Here is a 12101-nt window from a genome sequence, read left to right as displayed (position 1 = left end):
TTAGGATAGATTAGAGAACCTGGTTTAACTACTGATGACTACAGATCATTAATTAATTATCTCAATCAACAGAAACATAGTCCTCAACTATTTTGACAACAATAGTTTAAGTCATTTATAAAGGAAAAAATAGTCTATCTGATTCCAGCTCCTCAGATGTGAGGAGTCTCCATTTTAGGCATATCACATCCTGAACAGCAGCCCACAGTACATATCATTTTCTTCATTTTTTTCATTTTCACGTTACAAAGAAAATGTGATGGAGTCTAGACTGTAGATCGTATCTTCTCACAAAACCACAACAGAACATTTTTTTGTTCCAGTTTTGTCAAAATCAGCGTCTAGTCACCATGAAACTTGATCAAGACCAGTTCACAAGCTGCTGCTTGTTTTTCTGAGCTAATGTACTAAGTAACAAAGCAACGGAAAAAATATTCTCCAAACGCACAAACAAACAACCAAAACATAGTCCGACTCATATTCCAGTTAATAGTTATTTTGAAAGAACTGGGATTGTGTGTTTCTGTTATGTGTGTGTGTCGGAAAGAACAAATATCTTCAGCATTAGTGGAAAGTAAGAACATTTACTCAAGTACTGAGCTTTTATTTATTTATACTTCCTACTTATGTATTTGACAGCTTCTGTTACTTTTATACTGATTTGTCACAATGGATAATATAAAAGCTGTTAAAATCTAGTACATTGGTCTTACAAAAATTAGTGTGTAGTCAGGGTCACGTTTCAGATGTCTGAGTTTTTAACAGTTTCAACAAATAGTGATTTTTCCTTTTAAACGTTTCACACATTTTCCTTTCAAAAACGTTTAAATAATCCATTATTTTAGCAAAAGCTAAAGATTCGAGAAAGTTCCAAAGCTGAAAAGAGATTTGTGAATCAGAGCTTCTTTTCTCTCCCAGTAATCATCTGACAACCCTTCAGATTAATCTGCTGTCTCTGGATATAAAACCCCGGTATGTAAACATGCTGCTTAAACACTGGTACTTCAGATCACAGGGATCAAAATAGTACTTTTATTGTAATACTCTAACTACATTTTGCTGCTAACACTTATGTACTTTTACTTAAGTAGGGTTTTTCATGTAGGACTTTTACTTGTAATTGAGTATTTTTACATTACTGTATCAGTACTTCTACTGCAGGACAGGAACTGAATACTTCTGTCACCCTTTTACACAGGCAGAAAAGTCTGCACAGGCATTCCATGTATGTACTTTTGTGATATTGATGAATTATATTCCCAATAGTTCTTCTAACATTTCCATTAAATGTGGAGCAGGTGTTACTCCGACAGGCCAAAATTTATGAATCACATTTTATGAGATTACCGGTCTCGTTCGGCGACACCGATGTCAAATGGTTGCAAACATCTGTAAGTGATCATAATTTCACTCCCATTAAGTGCACATTAGCCAAACCATCAGAGATGACGACAGCGAACAGAGATGCAGCATAATGTATTGTTTAGCAACAAACAAACTTTGCCTGAATTAATTTTTATATCAGAGAGAAATAGCGACTCAACTCATCATTATTTCGAACCATTCACATTGACCATTGAAACAAGCCTCGGCGTATCCTTCCTATTATTGTAAATTGTTGTTTGTGTGATCATTTCCTCTCTGAAAGCTTCATTCTGAGCGGATTGTTCTAAACAGGACAATGTCAGATATAAAACAAACGCTCCTTCAGAAATTATTTGGCTCAGGGGCCCAAAAACACACAAGCGCATTTATTATTATTTATGTAAGCATGTCGTCCTCCTGTCTAATGAGCCTTTCACCGTAAGCATAATGAAACAGCTTGCATTAACACAGCCTAAATGAACAGCCGAGAGCTCCCATGTCTATGCAACAAGATGAAAGCAGATGTTCCACAACACAAACACCGGTGTAACAGACTCACTTCTCCAGAAGAACAGAAGGGACTTTGAGTCAGCGTCATTCTCATCAGCTCATTGACTCCATTAGCAAATTCTCCTGGTCAAACATTATTATGCGAGAACAACGCCTAACCGAGCCGCGACCAACTGACCATGAATGAACCCTCAAATTGATTTTTTTTTCCTCCCATAAACACATTAGTGATAAACAGGTTGTTATTTGGCTAATAAACCTGGAGTTAAAGTGAATGTCAGCCATCGCACACATGAAAGGTAGGATAAACAATACACACACACACACACACACACACACACACACACACACACACACACACACACACACACACACACACACACACACACACACACACACACACACACACACACACACACACGTTTGAGAGCCAGCTGCAAAGCAGAGGTGAAAGGGTTTTCAATAAACCAACCAGTTATTTCACATTTAGATTATAGGCTTGTTGGTGCGAACCAGATTCTCCGGTAAATCACAGGTTGAATGTGCGTCAGGGCAGAATGACTGACCTGTAAAATCAGAACAGAGTAAACGCCAGGAAAACAATTATCTTACATTTTATCACTTGAATACTGACTGTGTACTTTAACTGCATATCATATGATATTTGACACATATTTTAGTATTTATTTCATAATATCAGATTTAAAGTTCAAATGTGCACCTATGAAAACAATTTGTCCCTTTGAATCTGTAACCATGACTATGGATTTGTGTGTGTGTGTGTGTGTGTGTGTGTGTGTGTGTGTGTGTGTGTGTGTGTGTGTGTGTGTGTGTGTGTGTGTGTGTGTGTGTGTGTGACTGTATGATAGTGTGAGGAACTCTAGAACAAAAAAATATTGAACTAAATAATAAGACAAGTTTCGTTTTCAATGTCAAAAGTAAAATATCTGGAAATTACTTGCAATAATCATTCATTTAAAAATCATGTAACTATTCGTGTGTTGCATATTTCACTTTTGCCAAAATAAAATGTCTTCATCGTAGGATTTTGCTTGAAAACTCAAATTAAATGTTTTCATTGACGTGTTTCTGATATAGAAGATAAACAATTTACAATCAGACATTAAACTATACTGTGGCACTCCTCTGTGTGTGTTTGTGCTGCCACCACATGCATTTAGTCCATACTGTGTGACAGAAAATCTCTGCGTTTAAGACCACTGGGGAAATTGTAAATAGGGTTCAATATGTAGCTATTAACTACTCACCCTATGACTAGGAAAAGGAAAGTTTCAAATGGAAACAGTGCACCCACTGCATGCTATGCTCATAGAATTATAGAGCCCTCTTCATTAATTTTGTTCCTTTTATCTTTCATGTTATCATGTTTTAGACAGTTACCATAAATTGCGTGTGCATTGACCACTTTCCAAAGCTGAAATATTAGTTTTTCTCACGACTTTCTGACTGCCGTTGGCTCCCATTCATGTGTATGGAAATCAGACAGGGAATTAGGGCAATTTATTACAGTGGAAGACTTTTCCTTTTTGTCTCTCCTTTGATTTTTTTTTTTTTTTTTGGATGTAAGAAATGCAACTACAAGTGAAGATTGATAAGTTGAAAAGTTTTGCATTACAACGCAATAACATTAATTTGACAACCATGAAGGCGTGTGATGGATTGCATGTCAGCTCTGTCTCTTGGAAGCTGATTTCTGAACCTCACAGTAATTAACCCCAAAAATATTCTTGAAAAAAATTGTAAACAGAAACATAAAGTTCACGTGGTTTGTGGTATTTCAGCTAAACTATGCAGAATATGTCAGGTTTACTCGACAGGACTGAAGTGGTAACTCACCTGTACCAGTCCAGCCCCCTCTCGTAGTTCCTATCAAAGAAATGTGGCTCATTTCCAACGGCTCTGACGTCCGGATGCACCCTGAGAGCCTCCAGCAGGGCTCTGGTTCCCCCTTTCTTCACCCCGATGATGATGGCTTGGGGAAGTTTCTTCTCTCCATAATCCGAGGTGCAGTTCACCCTGAGTTCGCTGTCCGTGGTGCTGAATTCCTGGTGCTCCCTCTCCAGCGCGGTGGTGTGATACGCCGCCGCCGATTTAGTTGGAGACGCCTGAGTCCTAATCCACTCCACTGTCCTTTGTTCGGCCTCAGCATGCTCCTTTACGGTGGAGACCGAGGTTGTTCTCTCGGCCTCGGTGAATTCCGTAAAACCCTGGGAAGTGGAATAAAGTTTCTCCCTCAATGTCACAAAAGTTGTCTCCTCTGTCACCAGCCTCCCCTGATACACGTAGTTCTCTTGCAGAGGGAACTGCAGCGAGTTGTAGCAGCTCATCAAGCTATAGAACAAGTAGGTGACAGAGAGGGAGAGGGTGAACATGAATAAGATTTTCCGGGGCACTTTAGAGGTGAAAACCGAAGTGCTGGACCAAAATGCCATCTCTGATAGCAGTGATCCTCTCAAAGAAGTGGCCAGACATGTTTCCACCCCGAGTCTTGCATGGACAAAATCAACAGCAATAATCAGTCACTATCAGCGCTGTTCCACCTAAAAAAGCGAGAAGCTGGACCAAACCATCCTAATCCAACCGAATCGCATATTTATAAGGATAGCGGGGGAAATAGACCGTTAAAATTCCGGAAGAATATCGCGTCCCCTTTCTTGAGTTATCGATTTCTTATTCCAAGCCTGACAGACAATGTCACAATTTATTGGACTGAACTTGTAGATTTGAGAGGCTGGCGGTCTGGCGTCCTTCCAAAGAGGCAGCCTGGTTTAAACTGGACAGTGTATGATGGACGAAAGCCTGGCATTTTATGCAAGACGGGGGATGGGGAGGGGAGGGGAAAAAAAGAAAAACGAATAGCAGAGTGTTTAAAGTAGGCTTCTTCTCATCAGCCGTTCAGCCCTAAGTCCAGTCCGGGTTTGCGACAAAAGAGTGGATTCCCCTCCATCTAGACAACCTACAAATCCATAAAAATGTTCCCAGCATGAGCGCACAATCCTTCACGCTCCTCTCTATTTACTTTCTGTAGTAGAAAGTCAGCAGCCTTCGCACAAAAGCGTCCACACTTCCCACTGACTCCCGGACTGCTGCTGCTGCCGCTGCTCGCCGTCCTTGCGCCTTCTCACATTGGTAGGATCCTACGATGTGCGCATCGGCTGGGTGAGCTCATCTGAGCTGAAGCAATGTAGAGCCACACGGCACAACTAGTGTGTGTACACCCACTTTTCCTCTGTCATTGCACAAGTAGGGCTATAAACGTTAGATGTCCTAATCTGAGACAGTTGTGTGGAATGGGGAAGCTTCTCGTCATTCCTCTCCACTTGCAGACATGGGACCCACGCAGCTGGCATATGTGAGGGCTTATTACAACGTGAAATGCTTCGTATAGTATAAAGTTCACTGTTAAACTAAATCTTATGATTATTTTGGTAGAGATTATTTTTACAGAAAGCTCATGTCTGCACCCTGCTGGTTATTAGTGGAGCATTGCATTAAAGGACTTCCAAAAGAAATACGGGAAAAGTTTATCCTCAAATACGAGTCAAAGTGGATAAAGAGCAACATTTGATATAAAACGTGGGTTTTAAATCAAACTGATGAGTCATGGGTGGGGTGTCAGTTCTCCCCTACACATCTCTAAATGGAAGAAAATACATGCAGAAAACGATCCTGTCTTCTGCATTATGCCGAAGACGGGGAGGCTGCTTTGGAGTATTAAACACTGAATTTATTATACATGGGTGCATACTATAATTACTGATGATAATATGCAGTAGACCTTAACTTGTACACTCTGTTGCCACAATATGAGGATCTAAAATTGCATGCCACAGAAATGTCTCCCCGTATTAGGGAATCTCATTCATCACACACCTCCAACACACCAGCAGAGCCATCATCACAATAAGTACTGGGTCACAAATAATTTGCAGAGCCTGGCTCTGAGAACAGCAAGCCACAGCTATATTTAAAATTCTGTTTGTTGAAATGGAGAAAATATTCCTCTGTATATGTTGCTTGACCAAATTTGTCATTTCTAAGTGCCTGTAGCCAGCGAGGTATGCAAACTAGGGCTGATACAAAGTCCTTTTATTATAGTGTTAGCAGAGGATATCAGTAGCTCTTTAGCATTCAGCCAATGCATTTTCACAGAATCATAAAATCTCTGCCATCATGGGAGTAACCAGTACAGACAAGAAATACATTACCATTTCTGACTTTCATAACATATAGTTGAGATTTTTTAAACAAAAAAAATACAACTGTTTCAGGTGCTGTCTAAACTTAAAACCATTATGATCCATATTTTTTCATAATAACAGAATGTTAAATGACACGGTGAAAGCAAGATGATGAAAACAATATGATAACATAGAAGGGGGTCTACCCACAGTGATACATTGACAGAGAATTATCACCCAAACCTTAAGCTCATCTGTACGTTGTGGAGTTTCCGGAGTTACAGCTCACTTTTTCGCTGTTCAACCAACAACGTTACTGTTTTTGTTGAGTCTCACATCAATCTTAGTCTAACTTCTAGCCATTTTTTATTTCTGAAAACAGACTCTAGAGTAATAGCTCAGACAAACAGGTACAGTTAGTAGAGCATTTAGCAGTTAAAAACCCAGATATTTCCCTCAGGAGTTGGTGGAGACCAAAACTGAGCTAAAAGAGGGTGAATACTGAACTTGTATTCATCAATTGCTCAAACACAAAATATGATAGCGAAAATGTTGCTTTGTAAGAGCTGGATGTGTAAATAAGAAACTGTTTGCTCATAACGTCACCAAAGCAACTTAAACAATAAATATTTTTAAGGACAAATGTGAGTCATCGTTGTGAAATTTTTTTCACTAGTTTCCGCATATTGTACCCTACATCTTCTTTGATCCATAACAGAGTTCGACAAAATCCCTCCCTTCGGATTTTAGTTCCGACTTCATGCATCAGTCAATTTAAAATATCAAGTAATTGGCAAACCAGAACTATATGTAAGCAATGCAGGTGATTGGGTGAGTGGGAGGAAAGCATGGACAAGTGTTTGGAGCACAATGACTACTGGGTGTTTGGCAGTCAAGAGAGTGTAGGAGAGCTCAATGGGTTTGTTGAAATTGTATTCGTAAATTGCCACTCAGAAAAAAGCAGAGAGCTCTCTAACACCAACTGCCCCGTTTGTAAATTCCCACCGCTATCAGACTACCTACCTGTCAAAGGGTCACCCTGTCAGAGATTTCTGAGCATGCTCAGATGGCCAGGCTGCGGAACAGTTGCAGCAGAACGTTTCGGTGTAAACAGCACAAGTGAAGTGGTATTAAGACGGCTGCTGCTACTCAGTGGCGATGATGAATTATTATCTGAGTGCAAGAGAAAATATATTGAGCCATTTTATCTTCCCTTTGTTGTGTCTGTTATCTGAGCCATTCATAAATCGCTCAGACATTGTCTTTCCCTGTGGAAGCTGAGTGCTCAGATTGTGTCTATTTGCATTTACAAATAAGCAGTCACTCAGGAAAAACGGTGTTTATTGAAGTTCAGTTTAAGTCCAGACAGCTGCTTTGTTACAAGGAGAATCTATTAGTTGTGTCGAAAGGCTAAATCAAAATTTTCAACCATGGCCTAACAGGTTTTTAAAGTGGTTTAAAATGGTTTCAAAACATTACTATTTGCCCCTTCAAGTTAGCCAACAGTAATTTTGTGACTCCGGGAGGTTTAAGATTCCTTCCTTATCTCCTTATTTCATATAACCAGGCCACAACTTAGCCTCCCCTGTCACAATGTACCAGCAAATATTCAGTGTTCATGAGGATTAGACTCTGAGCCACACGAAGCATTGGCCCGCTTTACAGCTCACATTAACATTCGCCTCATGTCTAGATTGTATTCTGATATGAATTATCCATATTACATTTTCACCTGGAATTAAAAATGTGTCTCATCTATCCAATGTGTCTGCAGTTCCACTGCAATTATGATTTTCGATCCCAACAATATCCTCTCGCAGTTAATGCAAAATTATTCATCTAATTTGTTATAAATATCTTCTGACAGCCTTTCGCGTTATCTTCAGCGTTAAGTCTACTTTACGGTAGCAGAGTTCATGTGTCTCATAAATGTATCACACATCTGGTTCACCATGTTTTACTGTACTCACTGCCATTGTTTCATTTTATTTGAATTACAACTGAATAGATAATCTGAAACAATGCAAATGCAATGCAAAATCAATGTGTCTCATAACTTGTTTTGTCCATCATGGCAGAGATCGTGAGAAATTTCAGAATATTTTAGCTTCTACAATCTAAACCAATCAGCTTTATTGATGCCCGGTGCATTGTCTGTCTTTGGAGGTGTGCTGGGGATGCAGCCCGGTTAGCCTGGAGGCATAGCATCTTACACGTCACCAACAACCACTTCTATGGTGAATTAATGTAGCGGAGCCCCCTCAGTGTCTGATTGAGCATCAGAAGGTGCGACCCAGAGGAATCTGGGGACTGTGTTATACTGGAACCCAGACCACTGTAAAATAATTGCTGTCCAAATTTGTAAGATGCAACAGACATGAATTTCCTGTGCTGTCAGTGCAAAATACATCAGGCCTGTGGCACTTTTTCAATATAGTTACTGCTCAGGAGCTGCTGCACCACCTTTGAGATTTGAGTCTTCTAATATGAAATGACCTGATTCTGAACTCTGCCACAGTCTGAGCTTGTCTGGTGGAGCTGAGATGAACGGCTATTGTAGGGAGGTTTTGGCAGGTACAGACGTGCAGACTGCTACAGTGCTCAGTGTAATTTAAGTCACAGTACGGTGGCCAGGCCAGCAAAACCACACCCTATCCATCCGTCAGGGCTCCTACCTGTAAAAAGAAAAAAAGGCTTATCAGGCTGCAATTAGACAGGAATTGATACAACAGATCCTAGTGAACCCATCTTACTACTAAATAATGAAAAAAAGAGAGTAGAAAATACCATAAAAGGAACAAACTTCTCTCTGGCTTCAAATGCAGCACAGTCTAATAATGAGTACGTATTTATATGACCTTGTAATTTATTTCTCTCTCTTTCTTACATGATCTGAATGTATTATAGACTACAAAGAACATGTTTCATTATGTTAAAGAAATCTAAAGTGGAGAAGTAATCCGGATAGGAACCTTGAAAGCGCTCTACACTCAATAGCTCAGGTTCAGTACAATATTCTCTTTTGCTCAGCATTTAATGAAGATAACAAAATTCATGAGGAAAATGCCTTTGAGTGACACTTGAAGGCAATTTCCTCACGTATTTCTTTTGAGATTCTCAGCAGAAAGATTGGAAAAATGAAGATTTCTTCTCTTTAGCCTGGGGTAGATGGATTGTTACGAGATGATTTTCAGAAAAAAAAATATGCACAACAACATTGTGGAGCACAGAATGTCAGACTTCATAGAAAAGAAGGAATTTGAGTAGGTATGACACATTTATTGCAACAAATCACCTTTACATTCTGCCAAAAAAATGTGAGACTTTCTGTGCTTTATTTTTTGGCCTGGCAGATGCATTTGGACTGGTATCACATAAACCTCCTGTGGAAAGCATTTTTTTTTTTTTTTTTTTTTTTGTAAGCAAACCAAACCTAATCAGAAATCTGGTTAATGCATATGTGAAGAGAAGCTAAACAACAAAATGGGCAAAGCCAAGACATGAATTCCATGCATCCAGAGACCTGAAGCCTGGGGCCCTGCATATAAACAGAACCTGGGATGTATAAACACAAACACAATGTGCAAATATGTGTCCCACTCTGCAGCTGCACACCACAGGTATGCAGGGCACATTTTGATGCTAATTTGGATTTGTTGAATGACAGCAATGACAGAAAGTTTCTCTAATGAAAGCAAAAGCACTTTGAAGTTCCCCTAAAAGTTTGTGGACAGTACAAATATTTTTCAAATAATTTTTGGCAGTAATGTTTGTAATATTAATATTATGGAGTAAGAGGTTACACAAACTGCTTATCAAAAGTGCACTAACATGACTTTGGTAATCTGCAAATATATGTGTGAATGTGCTCTTAATCTTTTATTGTTTTGAATAAATTTGAGTAAATAATAACACAATTCAATTAATTGCTTTTTCCTCTGCCGACTTTTAGATATTTGTCTTCCTTGAACATATTTCGCATTTAGTTTTGACGGTGGAGTCAGTTATTGTTTGTTGTAAAATAAATGTAGCGAGTGATTAGTAATTGAAGTTACTGAATAGGAGAAAACAGAGGCCACCTAGAGCTCCACTTAATGCTCTGAACCCATTATGCCGAGCTCCAACCCTGAATTTGGCAGTATGCTTCAGTCATCACCCTGCTGGAACACCAACTGGTGATCTCAAGGTCTGCACTGTAAAGTGGTCCTCTTTGTTTTCATTCAGCATGTCATAGCACATGAAGGAGTCCGGAGGCACCTTTTTCAGTTCAGAAGGTCAAATGCAAAAACTCTATGGATGGATTTTTAACCTAACAATTGGTGAAAATGATGCTAGATGAATAGCTTTTGATCTGCATTGGTTGGTTCAGATGGGTCATGTCAATGGTTAAAGGTTTAAATCTGAAAAAAATAAATACATTGAAATTAGAATTACATATAATTGCTGAACTGACATTACCGCAATAATAAACGTATATGTTTGTTTCCTGTACTGAAATCATTGTCATTTTATATTTAGGAGTATAAAATGCAATGATGGCAGACTTTGGCAAGAAAGTGGATTCAGACGTCTTGGCTCTATTTTGGCCCTCGCTCTCAAACAAATTTTGTTTTTGAAAAAAAAAACTACTTGACAAACCTGAGACACATTTGACCAAATTAATATGTCAAATTTGTTACAGTTTAACAAGAGGAAGGACCCAAATTCATGACATTGAGTCAGATTAAAGCAAACAGAGACTTTCTTTACAGTTCAGACAGGTGAACCCAATACCGGTGGGAAAACAGAGAGAACAAAATACTGACAATGAAATAAAACTCTCAGAATAGTTTAAGATCCAAGCAGACGAGACAGCGGGAGCAGGTGAGGTGGACGCAGTGGACAGGACTGGGCAAAGAGAGAGATAGATAGATGGAGGAAAGTGGAGGGAGTGAGTCAGGGAACAAAATGAACAACAGAAAAGCAGAAAGACCAAAACCATAATAATACTATTATTTTATTTTTTGTGAACACCCACATCGAATCATCATATGATTTGCTGTAGCTGAACATAGGTTTGAGTGCTCAGGGATTGCTGTTGTGAGTAATGTGCATTTTGTTAACAGGAAGAAATGAGGTGAAAAATTGAAAGCTAAACAGAAAGAAATGTGTCATTTAAAGTAATAACAATTGTATGGTTATATGTAGGAACTGCTAGCCATTGATTTGCTTCACTATTAAGGTTTTTCCTTTGTAATTTACAATTTCACCTATTTTGTGATTTATAATGATTATTTGCACTGATGAGATAGTTTCATAAACTGAGAAGAAGTGTCTGTGAATGTTTGCCCCTGATGTGTACACTGGTCTTTGGTCATTAAAATATTTATGTCCTGACAAGTCCTGTGATCTTGCTTTAAATAAAAACTCAGGAGCAAATTTTTGCAGAACATGCACATTTGCACTAACTGGATACCTACAGTACACTGTCCACCATCCTCTTGTCGTAATTCTTACATGGCTGCAAAAACTGCTGAAGAATTCCTGAGTGGGCTGTTTGACAAAAGACAAGCTAGCTGCCACTTTAGCCTGTTATTGTTGCTACAATGCTGTTTTTGAATTGCTGAATTTGCCGGCATAACTCAGCAGGGTCAACTGTCAGAATGACTAATTGACAGTATTGATTTGTTTGTTCTAACGTTACAAATCTCAGTGGAAATGACTGTAGCCGCGTCCTAGTTCAGGTGCTGCCACCTTTAAAATCACATTTCTAAGACCAAATCCATCATAGTGGGTGGACATGGCCTGTTCTGTTTCAAAGACCATGAATAGGAAACCTTGTCCTGAATTTAGAGGTCACATCATCATGGACCATAGCAAACCCTGTTCTGTTAATTGTAATGTTGAAAACTGTTAGATAACCACATGTTCTCTATTGTCTTGCGATCTCTCCACTCTTACATATTTCATATGTATAGTCTCTTCACTCAGAGAGCCAAGGTTAAAATGGAACCACACGTTCTCTATCATCTCGGGACTCCAACT

At 39.1% G+C, this 12101-nt stretch overlaps 1 protein-coding gene across 1 annotated transcript in view; it reads right to left on the bottom strand.

Moving 5' to 3' along the window:
* The window catches only part of hs3st4 (heparan sulfate (glucosamine) 3-O-sulfotransferase 4), an 81324-nt gene extending 76258 nt beyond the window's left edge, over positions 1-5066 (bottom strand). Inside the window, exon 1 of the mRNA XM_069715596.1 lies at positions 3733-5066. Within this exon, the coding sequence (XP_069571697.1) occupies positions 3733-4328 (596 nt within the window). The 5' untranslated portion in view covers positions 4329-5066. The remainder of the gene's footprint in view (positions 1-3732) is intronic.
* Between the last annotated feature and the right edge of the window lie 7035 nt (positions 5067-12101).

The sequence above is a fragment of the Brachyistius frenatus genome, unplaced genomic scaffold (genome assembly GCF_029030835.1).
Source record: "Brachyistius frenatus isolate BFR_SWC_R1_liver_20210118 unplaced genomic scaffold, ASM2903083v1 Contig_144, whole genome shotgun sequence".
Taxonomy (NCBI): domain Eukaryota; kingdom Metazoa; phylum Chordata; class Actinopteri; family Embiotocidae; genus Brachyistius; species Brachyistius frenatus.
The sequence above is the reverse complement of the archived record's forward strand: the minus strand, read 5'-3'. Positions and strand labels throughout refer to the sequence as shown.